The sequence below is a fragment of the Onychostruthus taczanowskii genome, unplaced genomic scaffold (assembly GCF_017590055.1).
Source record: "Onychostruthus taczanowskii isolate IOZ18803 unplaced genomic scaffold, ASM1759005v1 scaffold75, whole genome shotgun sequence".
In the NCBI taxonomy this organism is placed as follows: domain Eukaryota; kingdom Metazoa; phylum Chordata; class Aves; order Passeriformes; family Passeridae; genus Onychostruthus; species Onychostruthus taczanowskii.
This window is the reverse complement of record NW_024505339.1, coordinates 751,432-779,001: the sequence shown is the minus strand read 5'-3', so window position 1 is coordinate 779,001 and position 27,570 is coordinate 751,432. Positions and strand designations below refer to the sequence as shown.

General features: G+C 43.4%; 1 protein-coding gene across 5 annotated transcripts in view; it reads left to right on the top strand.

The window, feature by feature from the left end:
• Positions 1-27,570, top strand: part of SPECC1 (sperm antigen with calponin homology and coiled-coil domains 1) — an 86,021-nt gene that overhangs the window by 22,131 nt on the left and 36,320 nt on the right. The window contains exon 1 of one of the 5 annotated variants that reach the window (XM_041423187.1): positions 9,687-9,908. The exons of the other annotated variants lie outside the window; for them this stretch is intronic. Coding sequence (XP_041279121.1) covers positions 9,869-9,908 — 40 coding nt within the window. The 5' untranslated portion in view covers positions 9,687-9,868. Of the gene's footprint in view, positions 1-9,686; positions 9,909-27,570 lie in introns of those variants that run through there. 5 annotated transcript variants of the gene reach the window in all.

The window sequence follows — 27,570 nt, the reverse complement described above, 5'->3', positions numbered from 1 at the left end:
GGGCAGCCCCAGCAGCCAGGCGGTGGCGCCGGTGACCCGCGGCTCCGGGCCGGGGTGGACCCAGCCGGGGACCCAGCCCCCGTCTCTGGAGCAGGACAGCAGCGGGGAGCTCGCTGTCTGGCGTTTCCCCCATTTATCAATAGCATTCACTCTTCTCTCTCTACTGAGTGAGCAGAGCTGTTTCCCCGCTGCTCCTGGGACACGGCAGAGGCGTGAGAACAAAGAGGCAGCCCTGGGCAGCCTCATGTGCAGCCTGTGCTGCTCCTGAGCTAGCCCGGGGCACGCTCTCCCCAGCAGCCTCAGCCCCGTCAGCTTGTTCCCATCGGTTTCGAACCTAAGCCTGTTTCGAAAGGCAGCGACACCATCTGCATACCAAGGGCTTCGGTGCAAACGCTCTGCTTTCCCCCAGGAGCTCAGCAAATGCTTGCTTTTGTCTGCTCCCTGGTGGCATTTCCAAGGGAATGTGAGCTCTTATTAAATTTGACCATGACCTCCCTATTTGTCACAGCCTCTGCAGGTTTTGACTGTGTGACAGAACAATGTTACTAACCAGAGAGAGATTTCTGTTTAAAAAAAAATATAAAAAACTTTTCATACCCTTGGGAGAAAATTATGTGCCTTGTAACAGCACGAATGTTTCATAGTAACCCAAAGACAGATCCAATCCTGCTGTTAATCAGTATGTAAATCCTCAAATTTAATAGTGACTAGCTGTATCCAAAGGAATTTGGGATTCACAAGCCAATAAAGAGGCATGATGCTTGGGAGGAGCCAAGCAGGGAGAAGAAAACCTGTACAGATGATGCAGCACAGGATCCTGGGAATGCAGCCAGGGAAACAGCACTGCAGGGAGTCCAGAATGGAATATGTCTGTCAGATACCAAAGCACAAGCATGGAATAGAGAGCCCTCTTCTGCATGCAGCTATAATAACTGGGATTGGAGGAGGGAGATTTATGATGATGGCTACTTTAAATACAAAGGCTGAAATGGTTTATGGAGGTCAAGTTACATCTGGTATTGCTTTGCCACTTTAAATCACATCATTGGATATAAGCTCATGTATTGCTTTGCATCTGCATTTGTAGAAGCATGAATTGGAATATTAATGCTAAATGAAAAGAGAACAAATGTATAGATAAACACTTAGAATGTATGTGCTACCCCTCTAAAATGGTTTTTAACCTAGAGAGAACTGTCCCAGCTCTTTCAGGGACTGTTTTTAGTGTGTATACAGTGTCTTGCATGTCTGTTTTTACACTGGTTCCATAATCCAAAAGGGTGTTTGAAAATCCAGCTGTATTCTTGAGAAGGTGTCATTGTCAGGGCCACTGGAAGGTGCTTGATCTTACTGAGCAAGGTTACAGCTTTGTCACACTGAATAAAACCATACCAATAGTCCCACCAAAATGGTGTATTGTTGCTAAGAGAACTAACAGTGAGCATGACAGAGGGCACAGCATGTTCTAGGGAACATAAGTGGGAAAGGAGAGAACGTTTTCAGCTGCTGTATTTTATTGCAATGGCATCCAAATGGTCTGATTGTGATCAAGATGCAAAGCTGACTGTGGTGCTAATCCAAGTGAGAGCATTCCAGTAGCTGGGAAATGCAGATGTTTATGTACGTAGCCAAATGTGTAAATCTAGAAATTTTTTCTGAAATCACTCTTTTGTTTCTTTGATGGCCTTCATCTGTTCTGTGTTTTCTTTTCATGTCTTGACTGCAGGCATTATGACTCCCCCTTGTTTGGGCTTTTTTTTTTGTCTGTTACTCGAGTGGTTTGAGTATTTTACTGAAATTATATTCTATGATCTCCAGCCACACTCTGGTGGTACACACTTGGTATAATAGTCCTGTGTGAGAGAATTTAAAGGGAAAAAGGTATGGAAATAAGCTTAGGTTTCTTTCCTCTTTGGGTGTGACTGTCCACCATTTGTGTGTTGACCTTGAGCAGTAAGACGTGTTCCAAATTCTGCAGGTGATAAATAATTGACCTCAAAGATTGGTTGTTTAAATAGGGTTGTTTCTATGCTGGTGGACCCTTGGTGGAGTTTATTTATTCCAGCCTTTTATAGATGGAACTACCCCTGCCTGCCCTGTTGGGAGCTGACACAGTAAATCATAAACAGCTTAAAGGGGGATGAGGCCAAGCCCATGTATCCATCCTTGGCAAGTGGAGTTGAGCTGGAGACTGATTCTGGCTGGAAGTTCTGAGCTGTGCTGTTTGGTTTTGTAACTCCTTGGCAGTTTTGAAATCCCAGGCAGTGGGAAATGACGCACAGGGAGAAATAAATGTCTTGTATTCAGCTTCCTTATCCACAGTGTGATGTCTTCCCATGTGCTGTCCTGAAGTGGCTGTTTGGGTTTGTTAAAACCAAGCCTACGGAACTCTGGCATTGTTTTTAATGTCTCAGTGGATGAAAAGAGCTGGAAAATTGTAAAACATGAGGAAGAGTTCACTGATCTTGGAAAACATTGATTTTATTGTGTGAACTTATAAAGCCATCCAGTCTATGAAGCCATATAGCAAAGAAATGATTGTAAAATGTATAAATAGAGAAGTTTGTGTATTCATGAGAAACTAGGACTCTTCCCCTAAGGTTCAGGATTGTAGGAAATCAATGACTTCAGATTCTGCTCCTTTGAGGTCTGCAAGCCAAATAACCTTTAAAAATGCAATTTCACAGAGAATTTCAAAGCTTCTTATGTGATCATATACCTCTGAGGAAGAGCATTGCATGGCAGGACTGGTATGCAAATGGAAAATTTGAGGTTCAGGCAAATGATATTACTTTCTCAATGGAGCCTGGAAGTCATTCCAAATCCTTGTTCTGAATTCTGCCATTCAGTCCATACAAACTCCCAATTCAGGCACTTTCTGAGAACTTTCCTGTAGGCTGTCTGGTTTAATCATGTTCCTGTGTTGCTTTGATGTGATTTCAGTGGCAGCTGCTATTATCTGTCAGGTTGGACAGGAACCAAAGAGAGTCTGGACATCAGAAAGGAGAGAGAAGCAGGATGTGGGCATGGCACAGTCCAGTCACACATCATCCAAAAGCATTGAGACTATTCCAGCCATTCCCATTTCTCACAAATATATTGATTTTTATATCAAGTGCTGCCGGCTCCAATATGAGGTATCAGTTATCCCTGAAATGTAATTAAGAGATAGCTGTACTTTTTCTCAGGCTGCTTCATCAGCTTGTTTTTTATAGCTAAATAAAGGCTGGACGTGATTTGCCTCAAAAACAACAGGAAACTGTTAATAACAATGCTATTGTCACCTACTTAGCATTTATAGAAATTCTGGTTGTTTTACTGACAAGCTCAAGTTCTCTCTAAAGGCCAAAGCAGGAGACAGGTGCTGCATCTTTGGAGGCTGGGAGAAGCCAAGATGCCAGCAGGACTGTGAGGAGTGGCCTGCTGTGCCACCCCCTGCTCCATCAGAAATTACCATTCATTATTATGCATAAAATGAGAAAGTCAATACTTGGCCTGAATTTTCAGCCAAAGTAACAAAAACCTGTTGCTTTCTGTGTGTTCCTGCTGAGTTGATCCACATCCAAGGCTGGAGATGGTGCCAATCCAGGAGCACAGAGGAGGGAAGCTCAAGGATATTAAGAGTTTCAATTATCTCCTCAGCATCTCGTGTCGAGGCTCTGAACTCTGCAGGTTACCTGGACAAAAGCTGCTAATCCCAGAATGGAACATTGCCAGCATTGGAAATGAAGCTGCTCTGCAACACAGGCTGTTGTAATAAACCCAGCAAATTATATAGGGGAACAAAAATACCAAGAGATTTGGCACAATCAGGGAAAACTTTAGAAGGGCCTGAGGCTTATATTCTGTTGTGGCACAGTTTGGGTTGAACAGTCTTCAGTAAGGAGGGGCTCTGTTTTGATGAGTTTTTCTGTGATTTGTCATTCACATTCCTGCCCAATAATCAGGGTTAATGTCCCAGTGACTAAATATGATACCTGTGTATCTTCCAATTCCTTCCTAGTGCTGGTAGAGCACATACCATTACTCCAGTTGTCCATCATGGTTTTTTCATGTAGTTTGTGTGAAAAGAAAAGTCTTGATTTCTCTCTGAAACAGCTGCTTGCAGCTTTTCTGTGTAGATAGTGCTGGTATTCAGAAAAGAAAGGCTTTAACTAAATGAGGCCAACTGGTCCCTGCCAGCTCTGGTGTTAGTGCTGGGAAAGCTTGAATATCACTGGTGAGACTTGTTCACCTGTGGCTGATTCCAGAGGGGAGACTGGTGTGTGGTTTTATTGCACATAGCACTCATTAGATATGCTTCTTTCCCAGCAGAATTGAAAATGTGCCAGGCTACAGATTTCAGAGCTTCCTGTATGTTCATAGAATTGTCATTTTCAGATTGCTATTTGGTAATTATATATGGACTCTTTCAAATTTGCTGTCTTCTCTCAGCTAACTTCTCTGCTTGCTGTTTGCCACTTTCTGATGTGGGGTAAAAAATTAGGTTAATGTGAAGATAATCCAGACCAGAAGCTGTTCCTCCATGGTTAGAAAATTCAAGGAAGTATCTTTTAAATAACAGCTTTCTTTAAAAAAAGAAAAAAATCCTTGGAAAAAAAAATCTGACAATTTAGCAGTTCATAAGATGCTAATGCACCCCAATTAGGGCAGGAAAAAGGAAAGTGATTTCTATTGAAGGACAGCTCTCTGACCTTGGGGCCCTTTTACTCTGCCATACATCAGCTTCTGACAGTGCCTGCTTTTTGTGATCTGTCACATCAAAGCACTGCTATAGGTTTGGGAGAGGTTGCTGCACTTTGCATTCAGGCTCGTTACTGTCTCATTTTTCTTGTGAACGATAGTGCCAAGTGTGAGGGACACTAATGAGATCAGTATGTTCTGTTCCACCAGGCTCCACTGCAACCAAATGGCTGAGCTCATCTGGGCTTTCCCAGGAGCTCTAAATAGGCTTCAAAACCTCATCCTGAAAGCCATTTGCATTTTGCCCCCCCTTCCAGGTACAAGACACAGCTCTTGCATAATTATTCTTTCCTACAAAGAGATTCTAGCTCCAAAAGTGGTATAAAAAGGAAAGGAAGACTCAAGATATTGCTTTGTCAGGCTGTCATTCAAATTGGCAAGAAGTGCTGCAGGAATTTAGCATGCAAAGCAGTGGAAGTGTGTTCATTTACATCCAGAGCTCTACATGCAGCTGGATATACATATTGACATCTACACACACCTATAAATATCTGCAAGGATGTTTAACATATTGCTACAAACCTGAACCTCCCTGGCATTCCTTAGCAAAATGTTTCCTCTGTGTGTGATTTCCCCCGGTGTCAAGTAGTCAGACTGAGTTTCAGCACCAGTTTAGAAGATTTCACCCACTGTCCTCTGAAGGGAAAGCTCAAGGTTTGAGGTAGATCAAATTTGGCATTGCAGATTTAGATTATGGCTGCTACCTCTAAGTTTATCTTACTGCTTCTTACAAGGATTTTTTTTTTCTTGGCACAGCCTGCAAATACAGTTGTTGATTGCTGATGGCTTTGCTGAAAATATTCTTGTATTATATTTATTGTTCTGTTGTTTTTCATGTTCTTTGAAGCTTTGTTCTTTCCCTCTGTAAGCCATGGGCAGTTGTGCATCCTGGAATGGCTGGGAATGGGGGCTGTTTCACATGACTGTTCTCCAGGCATCATTTTCCTCTTTGATAACTGGCAGTGTAGTGAAACCAATGCATTTAGAAGCTGTCTGGTAGGATTTCTGATACCTGATCCTGTTATGGATAACAGGCTTTTTGAGAGGCATTCACAGGCTGGCTGCAGTCATCTTGCATTATTAAACAAGTAGGAATTAACTTCTGCTGACAACGCCGTCTGCAGAATGTACCTTTTTCAAGCTTTCTTGCTGTCTTAATCTACTGCAGAATTTACATTTCCTGTGCTGAATCTCTGTTAACACATTCTGAGATTTTGCATTCAGCTTCTTGTTAAAACCACCTGTGAAAGAGACCCTTTTCTCTGGGTGTTTCCCTGAGAATGACTTTGTTGGCACACATGAGCCCCTCTGGGACCTGAGCCAGCTCAGAGGATTCAGTGTGTGGTAGGGATACTGAAATGCTGACTCTTGAAGGCTGCAATTACTTAACTCATTAAATTGTTGACAGTTAATTGGCTCAAGGTATCATGTATTCCTCAAGGAAGGATTCATTACAGCTGTAAGGGAACTGTGGTGATCCCAAAAGCCTTCCTAGGGACACCTAAACAGAGAGGGGAGCATGCCTGGATGCCCCAGGAATAGCACAAATCTAGGATCTCCCAGCTTGCTTTCGTGTCTTTCCAGGCTTCTTCACTGAAGTTGTTCAGCAAAGTCAACACAACCCTGCTCTGACTACCTGCCCTGGGTTAATTATCAGCTTTCCTTCAGCTGGTTTGAAGAGAAATGATCCTTAACACAAATTCTCTGGGTCTAAATCTATTGCAGCCAGAACGCCTTGGCAGAGGGCCATTGTGTTTGCACTTAAAGAATGGGAGGGAGAAGGAAAGGAACGCAAAGCTGGCCTGGTCCGACAAGTATGCAGATCAGGGGAGGGCTTGGCATTCCTTGTAGTATTTTTTTCCACTGTTTCTTTGGGGTTTTTTTTCAGCAGCTTTTGGCTTACATTAGATTTTAATACTGTAGAGCAAGAGGGGAGGGATTGACAGCTCCATCTCAGATGGGCTCATGGAAGGCTGTGGTTCTGTGCCATGAACCGTGACCTCACCAAGTAGCTTCACTACAAAAAATTTGTTTCTAGTATGGTTAAAAAAAGCTTTTGTTCATCTGGGGTTCAGCTCTAGATGTTATATTCCTAATCCTTTGAGGTCCACTACTGGGAATGATACACAGATTCTGAAGATTTCTTTTCCCTGCTACTTATGTACTTGGTGCTCATAAAATCTTCAGCATTAATGGAAGAGGAGAGTGTGATAGTGTGAACGCTGGTGTTCATGATGTCCACACTTAGGGCCCATTCAGTTTAGTCCAGCTTCAGTATTTGTAACTCCTTTAGACCTCAGCCTTCTGGAGAGACTGTCAGCTGCCTGGCCACTGCAAATCTGACATTTGGTGGCATCTTCACACTCGTTCTCATGAGCATGGATTGCAATTTAAACAGAAATTACATTCATTCATTTGCTGTGTTGTGAGTAGGATGCAAAGAAAGTTATGCCTGGCAAGCAAGTCCTGTCATTTGACTAGGGAGTTGAAAGAATTATGTACATCACACCTTCAATAATTAATTCCCATTCTCACTCTATAGGAAAGGAGTGTTTGTGAAGTTTTATTGGCAGTTCAACAAAGAGCAAGGGGATGAGTCAAGCTTCATGCTTAGGAAGAGACCAGCTAATCTGCTTTGTAGAGCTGAAATGCATTAATTTATTTTTATACCTTTATTACTGAAGAGGAAGGGAAAGGAATGTAATATGTTCAGATAACAAATAGTTGCCTAAAGATTTAGTCATGCATCTGTTGTGATTTGTTACCTGGTCCCCATGTCATGCTGCTCTTACTCCTTTTTCCTCAGCTTGAGCTGCAAGCTCCATAAGCAGTAATCTCTTATCTATACCTTCTGCTCAGGCTGTAGCTGTATTTAAAAATTTGTGCTTTACCTTTCATTGTGGACCTGGGCTTAGAAGTCTTTGGCCTGACATCATTCTCCTTATCATGGTGTTAGAGTGTTCTGACTTAACTGCCACTGTCAAAAATAACAGATTGGTTTTTCCAGTCCTGACTCTTCTACAGTGCTCAGATTTCAGGTGTTTGCTCTGAGTCAGTGATTACATTTTATAATTGCTCCAGGCTTGCACCAATGCTGCACTGGGACCTTGTTACACTATTCCCTTTTGTGATTACAGAAATAGAAAGCAGGTGATGAAGTAATAAATGCTCAGCTTCAGGATTTATCAGCCCAACAGACTCTCACAGCTAATGCAGCCCCTCAGGTGAGTCCTGCTGAAGGAAAGCAGAAGTCACTCTTCAGTCTATAATGGAAGAAAATCTCTGTGGGAGACACATTTCAACAGCAGCTGGAGGATGTTTGCATCTGTACCTTGGAAAGGGCAGGCTGAGTACCCCCATACTAAGGTACAAGAGATCATAAGATGACTTTTAGAGAGAGAATGTACTGTCACTAATACCTTTTTGATGGCTTATTCATTAAACAAAGCGTTTTGTTTGACATGTCATGAGACAGGAGTAGGCAGGAGTTGTTTAATGTCATCCAGATATAGACAGCTGTATGAAAACTTTTCACTTCATCTATAAAGTGTCAGAGGAAGAACAATGGAGAGCTGAATACTGACAATGAACTCATCCTATTGTACTGAAATATTAGCAAAATTCTGCCTCTATCGTATTGAATGGTCTCCAGATACTTTATCTGAAGCAATGGATTCACAACTAGATAAATTCTTCATGTTTTATTTTCAGGCTGTTTTGAGCCTAGGAGACACGCTAGTTTATTTTTTCTGAATTTGTTTTTAACCCTCTTGTTGAAACCGAGACTCAAGAGGATTCTGTTAATTATCCACATAATAGAAACTGATCACTGGAGTCATTCACTATCTTTGTTTCCCATGTACATCAGGGCTCCAATGAGTGTGGAGCATCTTGATTTTTTTGGGAAGATGTGCTATTGGCGAGGCTCTGGGTGGGCCTGGCCTATGCAGCTGCTCTTGCAGTGCCAGTCACAGGCAAAAATATTGATGATAGAGATATGGTGTGAAATCTGCTTCAGTTTGTGGCTGCAGGTCTAGATGTGCTAGTGGCTGTCAGGTTTGATTGTCGTTCTATTAGCATAAGGGGAAATTTGGAAATCACTGTAATAGACTTTTAGGAAAAAAACACCACATTGATTTCTCTTTATTGAGGTAAGGATTTTAATGGTATTCATTGAATGCTGTATATTGTTTAATGTAATAGGGATGTGAGCCTGCTGTGCTGTTCTCAGCACCAGTGGAGGCTGAGAGCAGCTGGGGATGCTCAGCTGACCCAGGAATAGCCCCGGAGGATATCAGAACAGATCTGATGGATGGGACTTGGCAGAAAGGGCTCATGCTCACAATCATACTCAGGTTTTCAGAGGAGTCCAGTCTCCATTTCAGCATCCCTTGGGTATCTATGTTTTCACGAGATGCTGAGCATTTCTGAAATTGGGTCCCCTCATTTTTGTGACGGTTTGGAGCTGCCCTTGCCCAGACATGTCAGTGCTGTGCTCAGCAGTGTAGTGAGATCTGTGGGCAGGGTCTGTTTGCTCCATGCTAAGCGTGCTTCGGGTGGTGTAACCGGGGAAAAATTAATGTTGGCTTTGCTTTGGAGACATTTGGCTGCTCAGGTCCCTGCTGGGGGTCCCTCTGCCCTCCTTCGCCCCCAGCCGCGTTTCAGCGTTTAGCTAACAAACACCGTGGTGTACCGCCCGGGTTCTCTGCTCTTCTCCCCTGTCCGCCACGGCCGCTCCAGGGCAGGGAGGCTCCGCTCGAGGCGGTGCCGGAGCATCGCTCCCTCCCGGAGCCCGCGGCTCCAGCGGCGCCGCTCGACCCCGCGGCCCGGCCGGAGCTGCAGCTCCCGCGGCGGCCGCTGGGTGTCCCCCGGCGCTGCCCCGCTCGCTGCCGCCCAGCCCGGCCGGGAGCGGGGCTGGATGTGAGGGAGGAGGCGGCGCCGCAGCCGCCTCGGCGGGGCCGCAGCGCGGCTCGGCCGCCAGCAGCTCGGAACGCGCTGCCTGCCGCTCCCCGCCGGGGCTGCCTGAGCCGGGCACGGCCAGAGGCGGCTCCGCGCCGGCACCGGGCATGAGCGGGGCACCGGCGGCCTGAGGGAGCTCGGGAGCAGCCGGGCGGCCAGGGGAGAGATGGGCAACCAGCCGGGCAGAGCGGAGGAGCACGAGCAAGGTGTGTGCGAGCGGCGGGGCGGCGGCACCGCGGGGATGGCGTTTTGTTCTCGGGGGCTGAGGCGGCTCGGGGCTGTGTCACAGCGAATGCTGCTGGCTTCAGACCTGCTGGGGACACTGCTGCTGTTCGCCTCGTAAATGCGCTTTATTGCTGTTCTGTACCTGAGACCACAGCGCGGTCCTTACGGGAGCTTTTCTGAAAGGAATCCTTTGGAGCAGAATGCGTGCAAGGGAGGAACCCTGCTCGCTGACAGATTTTTTTCTTTTTCTTGGCATAGTCTGCATGATGCAGCTAAAAAGTTACAAAGCCCATGCAGTGATGTACATAGAACTTGTCAGGATCTGCAGCTTGGCTGTGTTAGCCTTCACCATTGTTCGTGGCCTGAGGCCTGAAATTTTCCAGGCCTTAGAATTTAAAATGATGCCTTTGTGGAAGGTCTCCCACCATTGTCCTTTCAGAAGTGTAGTGCTCTGCATGTTAATCAGGAGCAGATTTCATAGAAAGCTGAGAGCTGGTATCAGGTAGATCGCATTCCCCGTGTGCCAAATGTCTGCACCGTACACCAGCACTGCTGCTAATTTGTTCCTGATGCCGTAGTGCTGCTTCGGTTGCCTTCTGATTTATTTTGCTTGTTTCTCAAATGCTGAGTGAGGGGGGAAACCCTGAGGTCCACTATTTTCTACTGCCTATTTCTCAGTTTCTTTCCGAATTTAGAGCCCTCTAACACACATAAAACCACAATCGGTTGTATTTCCTGGCACTGTGTTTCTTGCTGTTGCCATGGGAATTTCATTCACAAAATCCCATTAAAGTTGTTATTGCTTGAGCAGGGGTTTCTATGACTTCGGGTCGATATGTAGGTATTGTTCTAAGAGCAAATACAAACGTTCCTGATCTCTGGAATTGTTAGCCAGGGCTGCACTGCTGCTCGGGGATCTCACAACAGATCTGATCTGCCAGCGAGTGCTGGAACAGCAGTGAGGTGTAGTGAGAACTCTCTAGCACTATGTTAATCACCGGGCTAATGAAGAACACAAAAGCTGCCAGTATCCAGTCACCAGAAGAAATGCTGCCCTAAGGGAAAGTTAAACTTTAGGCTGGAGAATGTGACTGCCTACATCCCCGGCCCCTGAAATCCGCTGGCCACTGCCAGCCAGCGAAGTTTTGCTGGAGCTAAAAGTGTCATTTAGGAGGGGTAGTACTGAGAATAAACTAAGGGAGAGCTGGATAATGGCCCGGGGAGACACACTGCTGACTTCTGATCAGTTGGAGCAGACGGACTCTGATTTTGCAGGGCCATTTTGAACAGCTTACTGCTGTTAACTCAGATGATAAATGAGTGTGCAGACCCCTTGTGGGTTTGAAAAATCTCTTTCATCCTTTGTTTTCTCTTGATTTATTTTTTTATTGAAGAGGAAAGAGTTATACTTGTGTTGCACCTAAGCAGTTTTTAAACTATTCTCGATTTTTAAGTATAGGCTGTACTAGGTCTTGCTTGAAAGTCCTCACTGTTCATAAGGTATGAGTAGGACTGAAAACCAGGGTTTTGTATTAAACTATGTGTTCAAAACTCCAGTGTTTAACCATGAAAAAAAGTCAGGAGCATTCCTGCTGACAAAAAAGAAAAAAATCTGACAGCACAGTCCTTATTGTGTGTGAGAGCTATGGCTTTGGAGCTCAGAGTTTGTGTTTTTGGCAGTTAGGATGCAAAAACCTGCTTCTCACATCAGAATGTGATACGTTGTAGTATCAGAGTTCTGTTTCTGCTTGAGTGAACTTAATTCAGTTCTCATTCAGGAACACCAACATCTTGAACAACTGTGGTACTTGTAAGCTTGTGTTTGGAATGACCAGACTAAACCCCAGGAATGGGTTGCTTTATTGATTTAGCTCATGAGCCAGCTTTAGTGACAGACAACCCATTTGATGATTTCCCTGAGCATGACATTCAGAGTCATCTTGTCTGTCTTCTTAGGAAACTTTTTGGACATCATACTTACCATTTTGGGGTGCTGGGAGCAGCTTTGTTCCTCCTCTTGGTGTCAGTGGGCACTGAAGCCTTTAAAAATCTGATCCTGTTATGATGTAGGTTATCGTTTCAAGTAAAATATTTATTTTCATATAGTTATGAGAGTATTATGTACTTTAATGGGTTTTCCTATTAAGTGTAAAGTCAGGTGGGCTGCTCAGTGCTGTCCAGGAACAGGAAGGAAATTATTGCCTCCAAACAGAGCAGGTGAGTTAACACATTAATGCAGGAGAATCAAAGAGCTGGGACTGACTGAGCAAGGGACTGTGGCGAGGAGAAGACAGGAAAGAAAATCCACTGCTGGTGTCTGATTAGAATGTTTTGAACAGAAGACAAGGCTCTGACAGCCCAGTATCATCTCAAATTAATCTCCATCTTCCTAAGAGTGTCTGACAAGGATTTGAGAGGATTACTTGTCATAACATTAAGTTCTATAGGCTTTTCCTAGCTTCTAATTAAAAACTTTCTTTAAACAACTTTCAGAGTAATTTGTGAGAACTTTGTGGTGTGTGACCCAAGTTTGCATCACTTCTTTGCCAAAACTCTGCTCCTTGCAAGTCATTGGTTTTCCCAGTGCTCTGAATATTCATATTTTTAAAACCAGTGGAGGTTTTAGAATGAAAACACCTATAAAGTAGTACAGAAAATTATGTGAAAGGCGAGTGAATATTGCAGCAGTTTGTCAGCAGAATTAGTTTTCTCCTTTTGAAACTGGCCACCTGAGCTAAAGGAAACAGTGTATACAAACAGAGGCCAGAGCACCTGTGGAATAGCTGGAACATTTCCTGGGAGCTGTTGGAAGAATCCAGAATTATCCAGTGCATGGTATTTATTGAGAGAAAGCCTTTCAAACATAGTTTGCCTTGGAAACAGGGAGGCCTCCTGTTATTTCTGAACAGGAGCACTGATGTTCTTTGACACTGGTTGACACGGTGATGGGGGAGTTGTTTATCCTCTAAACATCTGCAGGTGATGGATGATGAATATCTTTGGGAAGAGGTGGGAAAAAATGACTCAATACCCACAAAAACTTCCCTGAAAGAATCGCTTGAATGGGAAATGTTAACTTCTCTTGTTGGAACAAGGTGACGGGTGGGGTTATCCAAGGGTTAGGCTTTTTTTGGGATTGTGTTTATTTGTAAAACATGCTTACATGGCTTGGATGAGAATATCAAGTGTCAGTGCATGCACTGAGTCAGTATTGATCTGTTTTCTTATGTCTGTTTTGTCCTGGCCCAGGGGTGGCTTCATTTGAGTTCAATGAAGGATTTTTCAGTGTAAAACATAGGAGACTTTCAAGATAAATGCTTTTGTATAAATACATGTTCTTGTTATTTCTGTTCTTTGTTTTCAGGGTGTGTAGTCAGATCTTTTCTGGGCGCTCTCTTTAGTCTCCCTCTTTTTTTTTTTCCCAAACATGGGAGCCATTCATTTTAACTCTGTTGGATGTCAGAACACCATTTCTGCCAAGCAAGAGCTCAGGAGACCAGATGAGTTTAATGATGGTGTGGGGGGAAGGGAGGGAGGAGAGAGGGGCCAGCAAAGCTAATGAATCACATAGCAGCTTTCATGGAAATACCGACTGCAAGTCATGTCCTCTTGGAGCTCGGGCAGAGAGCCATAGACCTTTTGTTCCCAGTGGAGCCAACAAACCACAATTTGCTCTCCACTGGATAGTTTAATTCCTTAGTCACCTCTTCCTCCCACAAGTCATTCTTGCATGGGGGGTTTACAAATGCTCTCATTTTTCAGAGTAGTAACACGCTGCTGATTAAACTGGTATTGAAGAACTTTATTTTCCCCTGGAGAGTAATTTTTACTTGACTTAAGCTTTTCTTCCAAGGCCAGTGAAGGCCAGCTCTGTTGATGGATCTCATGAGGTGACTTGACAGGACTGACATGATGAAATAATTTCAGAAGGACTGACAAACACGTCAGTCAGTGGCTGTGTCCCCTCTGCTGCCAGGCCAGTGACACGGGAACAGCCACTGCCACAGTCCGGACTGACCTCCTAGAGGAATTTAGTCATGAGTGTGAGTAACTTACCTCAGGAATTATCTGAGGCAGTGCTCAGTGATAATCTGAGGTCCCCTGATTCCAAGTTGAAAGGCTGATGAAGGCTAAGTGAGTGGAAAAGATCATCAATAAGCTCTCCTCCACTACAGGGCCCTCCCAGCAGTTTTCTGCCCTGGCTGGGAGGATGTGCTGAGTGGGAGTGCTTTCTCCATGGGCAGGATGACAGCTTTTACAAGAAGAACTTTTAGGGCATGGCAGGCAGCAGGATGTGGTTTATGCATTTTGTGTGAGATTAATTTCCATCAGCAAAACAAAGCCATTTTTGGATAAAGGAGGGAGCTTCTGGGAATCCTGCTGAATGAGCTGGTCAGCAAGGACTTGTCCTGTGGGTCCAGAGTTCTGCATTGTGCTTCTGCCCCAGTGCTGGTGGTGTTTTAGGACCTTCCAGGATCACGTTAGATCCTACCAGGATCTAATGTGATAGTAAATGTAAAAGCTAATTTTCTTGATGATTTTTTCATTAGTTTAGTTGAAGTGCTTGACAGCTGCAGAGTGACAAGGAAACAGCCAGGGGATGGTTGTGGTTGTGTTGGTTCTGACCCAGCATTGAACTGCTTGAAAGAGGGAAAAGGGTGAAAGGAGAAGGGAATAATGCTGGCCTTGGAGAAAGAGAAGTTTGCTTCTTTTTGTTTGGGATATGTTTGGCTCCTCAAGATCTTGAAGTTGTAAAGCTGGCCAAAGAAATCTGAGCATGTATTGCCCCTTGGTCTTCCCACTGAGGGCTGCCAGAGCCCTGGAGGTACTGAGGAGTTTATTTGGAAGCAGTCCTGTGCTTCCAAAGCAAAGTAATCTGTCTTATTTTTTTCTCTTTTCAATTCCTCCCCAATTTGACTAATTTACTCTTCATAAAATCTGATTTCCACAGGGAATGTAGCTTTTAAAACTACATGAGATTGTAAAACTGAGGCAAGAGTACTTCTCTGATTTTGTTTGTACTGCGTTGCTTGAGGAGAACTTAATTTGATTTTTCTGTGATTCTCACGGACTGACAGTGGAAGATGGACAAATATTTGATATTTTCATTATTTTCTATTACTTTTCCATTCTGTATCTCCAAGCAATTTGAGCATGATGATTGAAGACGATCTAAAACTGAGATCTCTGATGATGGTAATAGACACTGTTAGATTTTCCATGCATCAACTTTTTTCTTCCTGTAATCCAAAGCAGGCATGTGTTCACAGATCTCTTTGGAATGTTCCATCTATTATAGTTCATGAAATGTTTTTCCACAAGCATCAATAGGTATGGATTGCATGTTCTGAGGCAGAGCACTCTGCCCTTGTGTGCTCTGTGATCGTGGCTCTGTTCTCTCAGGCTATAAATTACATCAGAGCTGCAGCTTCCTGCCCTTTTCATCAGGCTCTGGAGCACACAGCTAACAAGCTCTATATTTTTATCAGCAGCAAAATTTACATTTGAAGTTCTTGCAGGCAAATTTTATATTCATCACTGGAAAAATACACTCTTGGGAAAGCACAGGGCTAACATGAGTTTGCATGGTTCAGTTCTGAGCATGTGTAAGGGATGTGTTGGCTGAAACAGGGACATATCTTTTCCATTTGTTACCAGGTTTTGTATCTTGGTTGGAATTTATTCAGTTGCTTAGGAAAAATGTTAGGAGCAAAGCAAATGTGTCCATATCCCATGAGCAGAGTTATGTTCCTCTCACATTCCAGTCCTCATGGATGCTTTGGTGCTAAGTGTTAAAAATCATTGCTACTCAGGCAAGTAAGAATTTTACCAGCAACTTCAATGAAATCATATTTGTTACTGTATGGAATGAAAATGGCTTTAGGGGCAGGGTGCAGTTAATCCTCTGACACGTTTTACTTATGTTGGATGACTTTTCTTTCTTTCCCCAACTGAATTAAGAAATCCCATCCTATACTAAGGATAAAAATCTGGTTTAATTAGTCTGAAATATGTAGAATACAAAGGTGGCTTCTTCCCTGCATCTGGAGGATATTCTTTTGTACTTTTCACACCCTGAAGGTCTCCTGCATTTTGCCATTGCAGCGTTTATACTGAAGATGTAGAAATCCTTGTGATACCAAATAATTATGTTCGTATAATCCCTTTTATAGGGATTGTTTCCACAAGGGTGTGGATAATTGGCAGGAGCTGAGTTCTCTGCAATACAGGAAAGACCTTCAAAAGTATAACTGAATACTTACTCTCATAGACAAAAATGCTTATGATTCCTGAAATAAAACAGAGGTAATTCCCTGTGCTTGTGCAGAACAGAACCAACTCAGCATGAGGTTCGTTAGTCATAATTAACAGCTGGTAAGAGGGGATGAGATTCCATGAACAGGAGTCATTCCAGGACTGGTATTCTCTGCTGGGAGAGCTCCTCCAGAGTGCAATAGCCCTGGTGTTGTCTCTGCAATAATATGAAATAGTTGCTAAATTGTAGCCTGTAGAGAATGTTGCATTTTTCTTATTTAAGGCTAAATTGTCGAAATCCTGGTTTGTTTGGTTTTTTTGTTGTTGGGTTTTTTGTTTGTTTGGGTTTTTTGTTTGTTTGTTTTTGTTTTTTCAGAAAAGAAAAAGCATTTAAAAATTCTTTGACCAAAGGGAAGTGGTTCAAAGTCTTGTTCCCCAGAGCATGTAGTGTCAGCTGTAATGCTGGGAGGGGATAAGGTGGTGGTGTCACAGTCCATCCCAGTCTGGAAACATGCCTTGAATGGAAGGAGTGTTCCAGAGAAGTGGTGCAATTCATTTAAACCTTCAAAGGCTTTTAAACCTTTGTCTAATGGAAGGCTCTGTGCTAGCTGATGAGAGCAATGCACAGAAATACTTCAAGTCAGGCCTCCTGAAGTCCATGGCAGTAACTTTGCTTAACCCAAAGCCTTGGGTCCTAGGATTACAATCTATTTTGCCACGAAGTGGGAGGCACAGCTCTGAACATGTTTTTCCAGGCTTTTCCAGAGCAAAAGCTGATCAGGATGGAGGTGTCAGAAGGGAAGAGCCCCTCTTTGAGGGGCTGAGGATATTTCCACAATCCTTATCTTCTAGATCTTGAGAAATGCTTTCATAAAACCTTGTTGAGTTTGAAGAATGGACTAATCATGTTAAGAATTACTCTCAGCCTCCTCCACACATAGTTTCTTTGAGGCTGCTTGACTGTGGAAAATCTTTGACTGGTCTTTTAATTAAAAGCTTTTTTTTTTTTTTTTTTAAACCAAGGAGTTAAAGCTCTTCCTGCTTTGAAGTGGGCAGTGTTTTATAGATAAATATCTCATTATGTTATGAGCTTTCTCCTCTCCCCTTCTGTCTCGTTTCTTTTCCTGATGTGTCTCATCCTGTGTTGATAGTTCTGATGATTTCAGCCCAGTTCCCAGTATTGGCTGTTCCAGCTCCCTTAGTTTTGTCCTGGTCTGGGCTAAAGCTCTGGATGAGCTGTGGAGGCTACACTGGAGTCCTTTCCCCACCCCCTCACAGAAGCAGGCTGGAAGTGACAATAAAACTGGGTTTATTATGTGGCCATCACATTTCAGTAAACAAAGAGCAGTTGTAACACCAGTGCAATGCAAACTGGCTATTAAGCATTAAGCAAACAATTTAAAAAAATAAGCTTCCAGCTTTTAAGTTCTGCCCTTTTAGGGAAGGAAGAGGAACGTCCTTTCATGTTTCCATTTGTATCCCTTTCCCCCCTGACTTTCTGGATTAGCAGGGTTTGGGAATTCATGAGGAAAGAAGTTCTTTTGGCTCGGTCAGCGCTGGTCTTTTGGCCATGTGGGGCAGCATTCCTGAACTGGAGGGTTGGGATCCTGGATTCCTGACCCAGAGCACTCCACAGCAGTGCTTGGAGAGGCATTTTCAGCTTCTTTTCCTCTGTGATGGCTCTGCACCCTCAGTGGGAAGGAGAAGGAATTGGAGCGTTCTTTACAAGGGTGATGGAGCCCCATGCAGGTATCTCTATCAGTTCCATGGTTCAGTCCATAGCATGGCCTCCTGAACAGTCAAACATTCTTTACAAAGAAAGCAGAAGGGTGATGGAGCCCCATGCAGGTATCACTATCAGTTCCATGATTCAATCCATAACATGACCTCCTGGACAGTCAAACAGGCTGAGTAAATTACCTGCTAATTGTGAAAATGTCAGATATTAAGCATTTCCCTCTTATAATATTTGGTTATCCTTTGTGCTTGTGGAGAGATCAGATAGATTTTGATGCTTAGAGTGATCCACAACACCTGACTTGTCTGGAAGGAGCAGGATTCTCACTGTTCCTTCCAGCTGAATTCTTGGACCAGGAGATTTTAGGAAAGTCCTTCATTAACTTGAGCCAGAGATCACATTCAGTTGTGACAACCACTGTGCATGGAGGAGCACATCTACTGACAGCCACTGTTAAGTGAGTTGGTATGGTTAGATTTAGGGTTGGTTAGTTTTGTTTGCTTTTTAATTTCCTGTACTTCTCAAAACACTCAGCACTGGTATTTTATGCATTATAATTGTATTTTCCAGAAATGGAAGTACAGCTGTTTTATCCCCACTGTTAACCCAGCAATGGCTGAGTGAAGGACTTCCAGGCTAGATTAGCTGGGAAGCTGCTTTCTGAGCTGAGGAGAACTATCTCCTTGTCTGCAAGCTAGAATCAAGGAAAACTCTGCCATTCTTAGTGTTGCTAGTGGTCATTTATCTCAGGAATATTCCTAGTACAGCCATAGGAGTTGACAGATTATTTCTCTGCTTTATCTTGAGGCAAATCTCTGCTTTTTCTGAACAGCACGTTCTGGGGGATGTGTTATTAACTCCAAGGATGTTCCCCACAGCCGTTGCTAAAAACCTTCTGGAAAACAGAAGCTTCAGATCTAACAGGTAGAAAAACAAACTCCAAACTTACCAACCAGATCAAACAAAAAACCCCTTATTTCAGTGAAACAGCAGTGATTTTGTCCCTCTTCACAGAAAAATTCATATTTATGGATTTTTTTTTTTTTTACAGTTGTCTAAAAAACTACCAGAATAGAGTTTGGCTTAAAATTGATTTCGCTGTAGGTATGAGATGATTATACCTGATCCTATCTTGTTTTTACAGGTGCATAGGCAGGAAGTGTTCCAGAACAAACAAAATCAGGAAGTGTTGTAGTACACAGAAATCCCAATAATTTTGCTGTGCTAGTGTCACAAGTATATAGAGTCAAGTTTCCCTTAAGGAATATAAAAATTATATATTTTTTTAATAATGAGCTGTGATGGTTGTGGAAATTACAAACTTGCATTAAAACCAGCAAGTAGGGGTACTTCATTTTAAAAAGGGAGAATTCTCTTATTTCTGTAATTTTCACCAGATTAATTTTGAGATAGTGCTACACATTGAAAGTTTTAGTCATTCTTTTGTGGGGGCTAGACAAGGGGTATAACTTGGAGGTGACTAAAGTTTTTGGCAGGCCCAGTGGTATTGACAGTTCCAGAAAAAGTAGTGTTGAGTTTACCATAGGGATATTCCAGCAAGTGTAGGATATAGAGTTTCCCTGAACATTTGCTTTGGATGGCTCAGTGTTTGTTATGCCAGGTTGCTGGGTACTCCAGAAATCCAAAGCAGCTCAGGGGTAGATTCCACCCCACGTGTGACCTGCACCAGTGTTGGTAATTCCATGGGGTTTGTGTCCCTCTTTTTGGGGTGAACACAGCAGCACCTCGTGATTCTCTTGGTGCCTTATGGAGCAGTGGAGCCCCTTGGGTGCTCCTTGACTCTTGAGCAGATTAGAAAGAGAAGTTTGTGTTTGTGGGAGCAAAGGCTGGGCATGCACAGAGCAGTTCTTGTCTCTCAACTCAGCCAATTCACTTTCCTGATGGATCTTTGGTCCTGAGATTTGGGAGCAAAAGTTGCCTCTTACAGTAGAGCCTGCACTGCTTTTGTACTTCTGTGCTTTTACTCAAAGCAGGGATATCCAAGCTTGACTTTTCAGTTTAAAAACTTCCAGGAAATTCAAGTAAACAGCATCAAAAATGTTGAGAGGGACTCTTTTGTTGAACACTGGCACGTCTCTCAGGGTAAAGAGATTTTAACTACTCTTGCTGTTATTCAGAGAGGAATTGTCTGTGAACAGGCCCGTAAAGAGCAGAAAAAGTCAGCTGAAATTCACAATGCGACTTTGTGAACAGGGTTTTGATCAGATCTCCTCTCATTTACCTTCTGAATGCTACCTTGTTTCCACTGTAATGGAATTGAGCTGTGACAAAGTGAACTTGGAATTCAGTTCTTGTGGCTGTGCTGAGCTTGGAACCACCAGATACTGAGTAGAGTTGATCTTTTTCTATTTTCATTTCAACACTTTTCTGGAAGAATTAAATGTGACTTTCTCTGCAAGGAGAAAGCGACAGAGCTATTGATCAGGTGAATCCAACAAGCTGAAAATAAAATGTGTGTGATCATTCCTTAATTGTGCAGCAGACATTTTTGTCTTTTAAAACCACTATAAAACTTACTGGGACCTTTTCTGGATTCTTATACTTGTTTAGATGCTAAAATTTGATCTAAATGGGGGTGCTTCAAACTATAAGGTCGTCTCTACTATTGGGTTACATTCCTGCCATGGGAGTCTCTTCTGGTGGCCACCCTTGAAAAGAATGTCTAACCAGTAGTTCATCTGCAGATTTAAACCACTGGCAAGCAGTTGTGTCATGACTTTAAGTTACCAAAAGTGTCTTTTCTTGGGTACTTTTTGCACTCCAGATCTCTAGACTAGTATTTCTAACTAAAAAAATCAGCCAACCTTTACCAAGTGTTCAACTCAAATGTCAGGGGGTCTCTGTAATCTTAAATTAGGAATTACTCAGATCAAGATGCTTATTGCTGCTTTTCCTTCTTCTTTGCTAGTGTAGCTTTTTCAGTACAGGCATCTGTTGTTCCCTGGTACTTTGTAATTTCTATTTCTCTTTGGTCTTACTCTTATCCTCCATCTCAAATATCAGTACCTGAGTTGCTTTCCTACACTCTCCACGATGATCACATAGATCAAAATCTTTGCATTAAGCCTTTTAGCTCATTCCTCCTGTTGCATATTGTGCCTGTTCCACAGACAATGCAATCAGGGAGGCCAGACAGTCCAACAGGCCATTAAATGATTCAGAAAAAAAGCTAATGTTTTAATTACTCTTAGTCTGCATTTGCTAAGTGAGTAAAGGGCCTTATTGGAACAGAAGCTTCTATATGTAATTAGTGCTGGATTATCAAAACCACATTTGTTGTTCTGGAGCCATCTCCTTGTCTTTTTGTAAAGCTAGGTGGAGTACAAGTGAACCTTCCCAAGGAGGTGCTGACCTGTGAAGGTGTTGGCTCTATGACTAACACTCTGTAAACAGACTGATTAATTCAGAAGAGCCAGGACTGGCCAAGCCTTGCTTTGCTTTGTTTGCTGCTGCATAAAGACCAGGTAGCAGAGAGCACTGTCTTTCTGTAGGACTACCCTGAAAGAGATGGAAAATGGTGTGCTCCTCTGAGTTTTTGAGCATTATTCAAAGGAGTATCTAGTGCTGTTGTCATGGAAGAATGGAACTTGTTCAGCTCATTCCCTTTGTGTACCAAGCAGATCGAGCCATGATACTTTGCACAGTACAATAGTGTCATTCTTTATCCTGACTTTTGCCTAAGCTGATGGTGGAGCAGAAGTTTCAGCAATTTCACTCTCAGATATGAAGTTCTAAACAGCTCAAGCAGTTTTAAAGATATCAGTAGGTGCTGGGTGGTGTCTCTTGCCACCTGCATCTTTTTGAAATTCCAGCCTTTTGCATCCAGTCCCACTCACATTTCAGCTCCCAAGAAGCTCTCAGGACTGGTTCAAATCTTCCTCATGGCTTGATTTCCTTGGGTGCATCCCTTGAGTATTTATTACCAAGCTCTACTACCATTCCCAGAGGTTTGGGGATGGGGCATTAAGCAGTGTGGCAGAACGTGCAGGGATTTTGTCTCTGTAGGTGTTGTATGAAGTAGCCCAGCAGTGCAGGTAAGGGCTGCTGTTCTATCTGGCCTACTTCTCGATGTTTGCTTTTCCTCATGCCACTGTGAAATGTGTCAATGTGTTTCCTGTTCATTTGGATATCAGAAGATCTCTGGTCAGCAGGGAAGTTGTTTTTTTAACTGTTTCATTTGCTTTAAACAAGGGAGGAGAAAAAAATCAGGAGAAAATAGAGTGATTCAATAAACCAGTTGTGTACTGAAACCTTTTAATGAAAAAGTACTTTAAAGGAGTCAAGTGTACAGCAATCCTTCCTCTGTGCTGTACAGTCTCCGTGTCCCAAAGGACATCCCTCACTGACTCTAAATCAGTCTCAGTATCAGTCTCTGGATCAATGCTGGAACAGGGTGAAAGGGATCTGCCAAGTCCCCTGGGCTTTCAGTTAAGCTTTGAGGTATTAGTGGCTTATCTGCTTTTGAAAAATGGATTTTAAACACCAAGTTAATTAGGTTCTTGAAAACTTTACTCTGGGTTGACAAAAGAAGTCAGAAAACACATCCAGGCTCCCTGTAACATGTGCTGGTTTATCACAGTGAGTCAGTGGAGAGTGTGGGTGGTGACTCCAAGCTAATGCCATCTTTTGTACTTGGCTGTGACTAAATTCACAGCAATGATGTCATGAATCCCATATTAATCCATTGTGTTAAATCATTCAGTGTGTAGCTGGAAATCTGCTAAAGGGTGCTGGGGTGCTGGAGGAATTCTGAATGTAGCACCAAAAAGCTGCTCTTATCTGCCTTCTAAAATTGGTTTGTAAATCTGTGAAGAAAGTCTGGTGGAACTTCAGGTGTCTTCAGACATCCCAGTTGCTCTGTCTGCCTCTGGAGCAAGGGATAAATCTCCTACAGGTGCTGCCAAATCTTAGAGTGCAGTAAAGGTATTTTAAACGTACCTAAAGGTCATCTGAAATGGCACTAGACAGCTGTGTTTTGGTGTCCTAGACCAGGTGTCATAAATCAGCTGAAATTAAGATACTCCTGTGAGCCAGGTTTGTTTTACTGAGAAACTGAAAGTGGTGCCAGGACCTTTCCCAGGCAAGGCTGAGCACGGGGTACCTGCCTGCCTTGCCTGGCTTTTGCTGTGTGTTCCTGGCGCTGCTCTGCATCTTCAGCCCATCCTGGCAAAGCCTGAGGAAGTGCTCTCGGGTCCAGGATATACTGAAGTCACAGCCAGAGGATGAGCTGAAAGCCAGAATTGATAAGAAGGACATATTTCAGCTAAACCACAAGTGCTAGAACACAGTAAAATTGTGTGGGGTGGTTTAATAATCATTTTTGTTTGCTGTACACGTGTGGGCTGTTAATATTCCCTTTACTTAGCCATGGTGCTAAATGCTTCCAGCCCATTTGATTTATACTGACCTTTCCCTCAAGGAACCACTTTTCTCTCTGAGGCTCAGGAGATCTGTTCAGATGGGAAATTTTATTAAAACATCCTGGCATGTGAGGACAGAATTCCAGAATGACAGAACCACCTCTGTCTTCTGTTTCCAGGGAGGCTTTGCGTAGTTAGTCCTTAATTTCTTTTTGTAATCTCTTGTTGCACTGTCCTTTCTGAGGAGGATTTAGGGATGATAGACACGGGACAGTGAAATTGCTGATCTGTTGCAAAAGCAGGAGCTGGAATGAGAGAGCTTTAACATTCCTCGTGAGAGGACAAACTTGTCTGCAGGCAACAGTTTGCCTTTCTGAAATGTATGACTGGAACATTGCAGCGTGCTATGAATAGCTTTCTTTTAGCTCTTGTTGGTTATCCTGCCCTTGCAATTCAAATAAGGTATCCATTGTTTAAAAACATCACACCAAAGCTGCATCTGTCTCCATGCTTTAGTCTTACATGACTGAAATGCTTTGTGAGATGACTTGGTGATCAGTGCTTAAATTACATCGATGGTGCAGGAGGCTTAGTACCTACTGAAACTATGGGACAGTGAATTACTGATGGGGAATCTTGAATATGTTGAAGGAAACAATGTGTTTTTGTTGTTGTTTGCTCAAGAGATGACAGGATTAAAATTGAGGAATAAGGTACTAAATGGAACATTCCCTGTTAACTCCACTGTGGAACAGCAGAAGGCCATGGCATTAACCTTTGGGATATTAATATGTTGGTGGAGGGAGGGATTAAGAAAAGGGCAGGTTGTGGGACACAAATGGGACAAAGGCCAGAGGCAAATAATTTTGTATTGACTCCAGTTCTAAAAAATAGATTCAAGGCAGAAATTAGAACATTTTCAAAGGTGGTTATGTAGTCAAATGCTGCCACTTCCCAAGTGAGATGATTCCTCTGCTCTGGGACTGGGGAAGCAGGTGTTTGAACTGTTAGTATAATTAAGGGTCAAGTAAAAGAAATGTAAATTCAAGGCTGGTGCTTTAGTGCAGTGCTATGTGCTATCTCAGAGCACATGGAATGTAAAGGCAGATAAATGTATTGAATCTTCATTCCATAATGTCACACGTGTCCCCCTGTGACGGGTAAAATGTTTGCCTCCTACATCCCCTTAGCCTGCTACCACTGTAATTACTTTGGATGTTACTTCTGAGCTTCACCTTGCAGGATTGGGAAATGTTTTCCTCCATTCCATAGTCCATTTTCTCCTGGTTATGGATGTCCCTATGGAAGGTGCTGAGAGCTCAGATCAGAAATGGATCATTATGTGGAAAAACTGAGGAGTAATCCTGATGCTTCTGTGAGAAACATTGTAGTTGTGTTGAAAATGGGATTAAAATGTCAAAGATCATCTCAAGGGGTCAACTTTTATCTCATTAAAGTGATACTTTGCCTTTTGACACCGGTGGGAAGTCGGGGAATGTTCCCTGGCAGCAAGTGGTGCATGGAAAGCTCCACAGCAGGGTACAAACCCTGGCCCTAATCCTGATTTAGTGTGACCTTTCTCTCTCTGCTTCCCTGTCCTGTAGCTTAAACTTAATTAATTATGTGTTTCAGAGGATTCGAGTTAAATAGCTGTTAATTGTAAAGCACTTGGAGAATTATAAGTTCTATCAGTTGGTATGGTTTAATGCCTCACACCTGGAAAGTACAGCTGAAAATGGACAAGTTCTTACTGTGCACCCAGGTGAGGTGACCTCCACTGAGATTCAGGGCTGTTTTTCTCTCCCCTGCTCAAAACCAGCAGCACTGGCCAGGCAGTGAAGTTCTGTGTGATTCCAGCCACTGAAAGCAGCAGCATAAATCAGGGCTGTGCTGGATGCAGCAGCCTGGGAGGCACGTGTCTGTCTGGAGTCTCCCACAGCCCATCACCAGACTGGGGGACAGTTAATCACCAGGGGGACTTGCACAGCTCTCAGTGCAGCTCCTGCCTGTGGAGCCTGGGGCTGTGGCTAGCCAGTCACTGGCAAGCTACACTGCTCAATTCCAAGGTCATTCAGAGGGGGCTTGCCCATAAAATAGACTTTAAAGTAGTGTTTATACTTGATTTGGTGTTTGGTGATCAACATATGTGCTTAGAACTTTTTTTTTTTTTTTTTGGCTCATTGTGACTTTTTAGTATCATACGGTGCTTGTGGAGACTGGAGTGAGGAAAATATGTAAGTCTCTCTATGCTGTGCAAAAACCAAGTTGGTTAATGGTTATTGATGGATAGCAAATGCCTTGTGATTTATGACAGAGCAAGTCAGCAGAGCATGGAGTCTTGCAAAACACATGAGGCACATTGAGTAAGCTCAAAGCCTGCACAGGTTGGCAGGAGTTGGTGGAGTACAGATAATCCCAGTTAAATATCATTAATTGTTATCCTTATGTATATGTCTTCTATTGCTCAGGATCATGTTGCAGTTGTCATCTGGTGGTGATTAGAAACACGCTGGCATCACTACAAGTGCAGCATATCTCCTAGGAAAATGTGGTTTCCGTAGTGGCAAGCAATTTGTACTAATGTGTAGTTGCCTCATTATTTGTTGCAATGTACAGAATACCACCCACTATTTATAGAATACTGCTTAGTCATTACTGACCAGTTGACAGTCATGTTATTGAACCAGTTTGGGCATTAAAAAAGTTTTTCAGAGAACTTGATTCTGTCATAAAATTTTGTGTGAAAGGTAGAAAACCTTTTCATATCAAATAAAAGCTCAGGACACACAGAAGGCCACACAGAATCACCCCTTAGGTGCCATTCAAGAACATCTCTGATCATTTGTAGTGTGGATTTTGCATCCTAAAACTGTAGGACAGTTGCAGCTTCTGTGAAAACTGCTTCTGTATGATGGACACTCGTCCTTCTCAATGGTCAGGATGCATTCAAGGCTTTCCCACCTGGGGTTCACCTGTGCCTCTCTCTGAGCAGGGAGGGGCTGTGCTGAGCTGGGATTTCTGTTGGCAGTCACATCACATCACGGTCCTTTCAGTTTTCCTCCTGTCCTTCATCTCCTGGTGTTGGCTGCATGGACACCACGAGCTTTGCTCACGTGCTGAGCTCATTCCAGTAGGTTTTACACGTGCCAGATCCTGGTGGTTGGGTTGGGAATGGGATGATCCATGAGCCAGGGCCTGGGCTCTGCCAAGGAGAATTCTCTGCTTTCGTGGTGCTTTCCACCAGAGATCCCGGAGCTGTGCTGTCCCCTCCAGCTGTAGGTGCCTGAATGAAGCTGTGTGGGCCTGGCTGTCCCTGTATCTCTTCCCAAAAACACTGGAGCCTTTGTCTCTGGCCTCACCGTGCCCCTGCCATGACAGAGGCTCTCTGTGCTCTCCTGCCACCGCTGCTCCGGCTTCAGGGGGCTTTTCTTCAGCTGCTCTTTGTCTCGGGGTGTTTATTGTGCTGCTGCAGAGTGTGTGTGTTTGGGGGGAGAGGAGGGGCTCCTGTTTGTGTGGGCTTTATAAACCCAGTGCATTCTTCAAAAGAGATGCTGAGCAAACGGGGTGGTGTTACTGTTAACCCTTCCATGCCCTGCTCTGCTGTGGGAGGGTGATGAGGTTGCTGTGTAAGGCAGGGAGTCTGCCCCCCTTTGCTCTTAATGCTCTTTGATTTTCTGTGGATGCTGCACATGTGTGTAGGCAAAGAGCCTCCTGAATGTGTGGAGATGGAATTTGTTCTAGGATTTCCCCCCAGAGTCCTTCTAGAAGATGTTTTTATTGCAAACACTGGCTCACTAGCCCTTTCTATTTGCTTAACTCATTCTTGCGTCCTGTTTATGTGGCTGCATTGGACAACATCTCCTCATTGTGCCCTATCCCCACACTTTATGGTCCTGTACTTTAGGGTTTTTCCTTTTGAATAAGGTCCTGAATTTTGAGGAGGATTTTCATAAGTTCACGGTGTTTTCAGTTCCAGTGCCATGTCATACCTGCCCTTTGAATCAGCTTCTTTTCTTTAACCAGCTTGTTACAACTTCCATGGTTCAGATGGCTCTTGTTGTTTCTTCAGTGCCTGGGGTCCTGTATTTCAAGAGAGCTTTGAAAGATGAAAATCAACAACTCATAAACTTCATTTCCCTTGTAGTCACATAATGCTTTGCATTGTTGGTTGGTGGGGAAAAAACCCAACCAACAACTGAACAGAACAGCATCAACTCTCTAAGCTCCTTTTGCTCTTCTTCCATAAGAGGATGGGAATTTAAAACATGG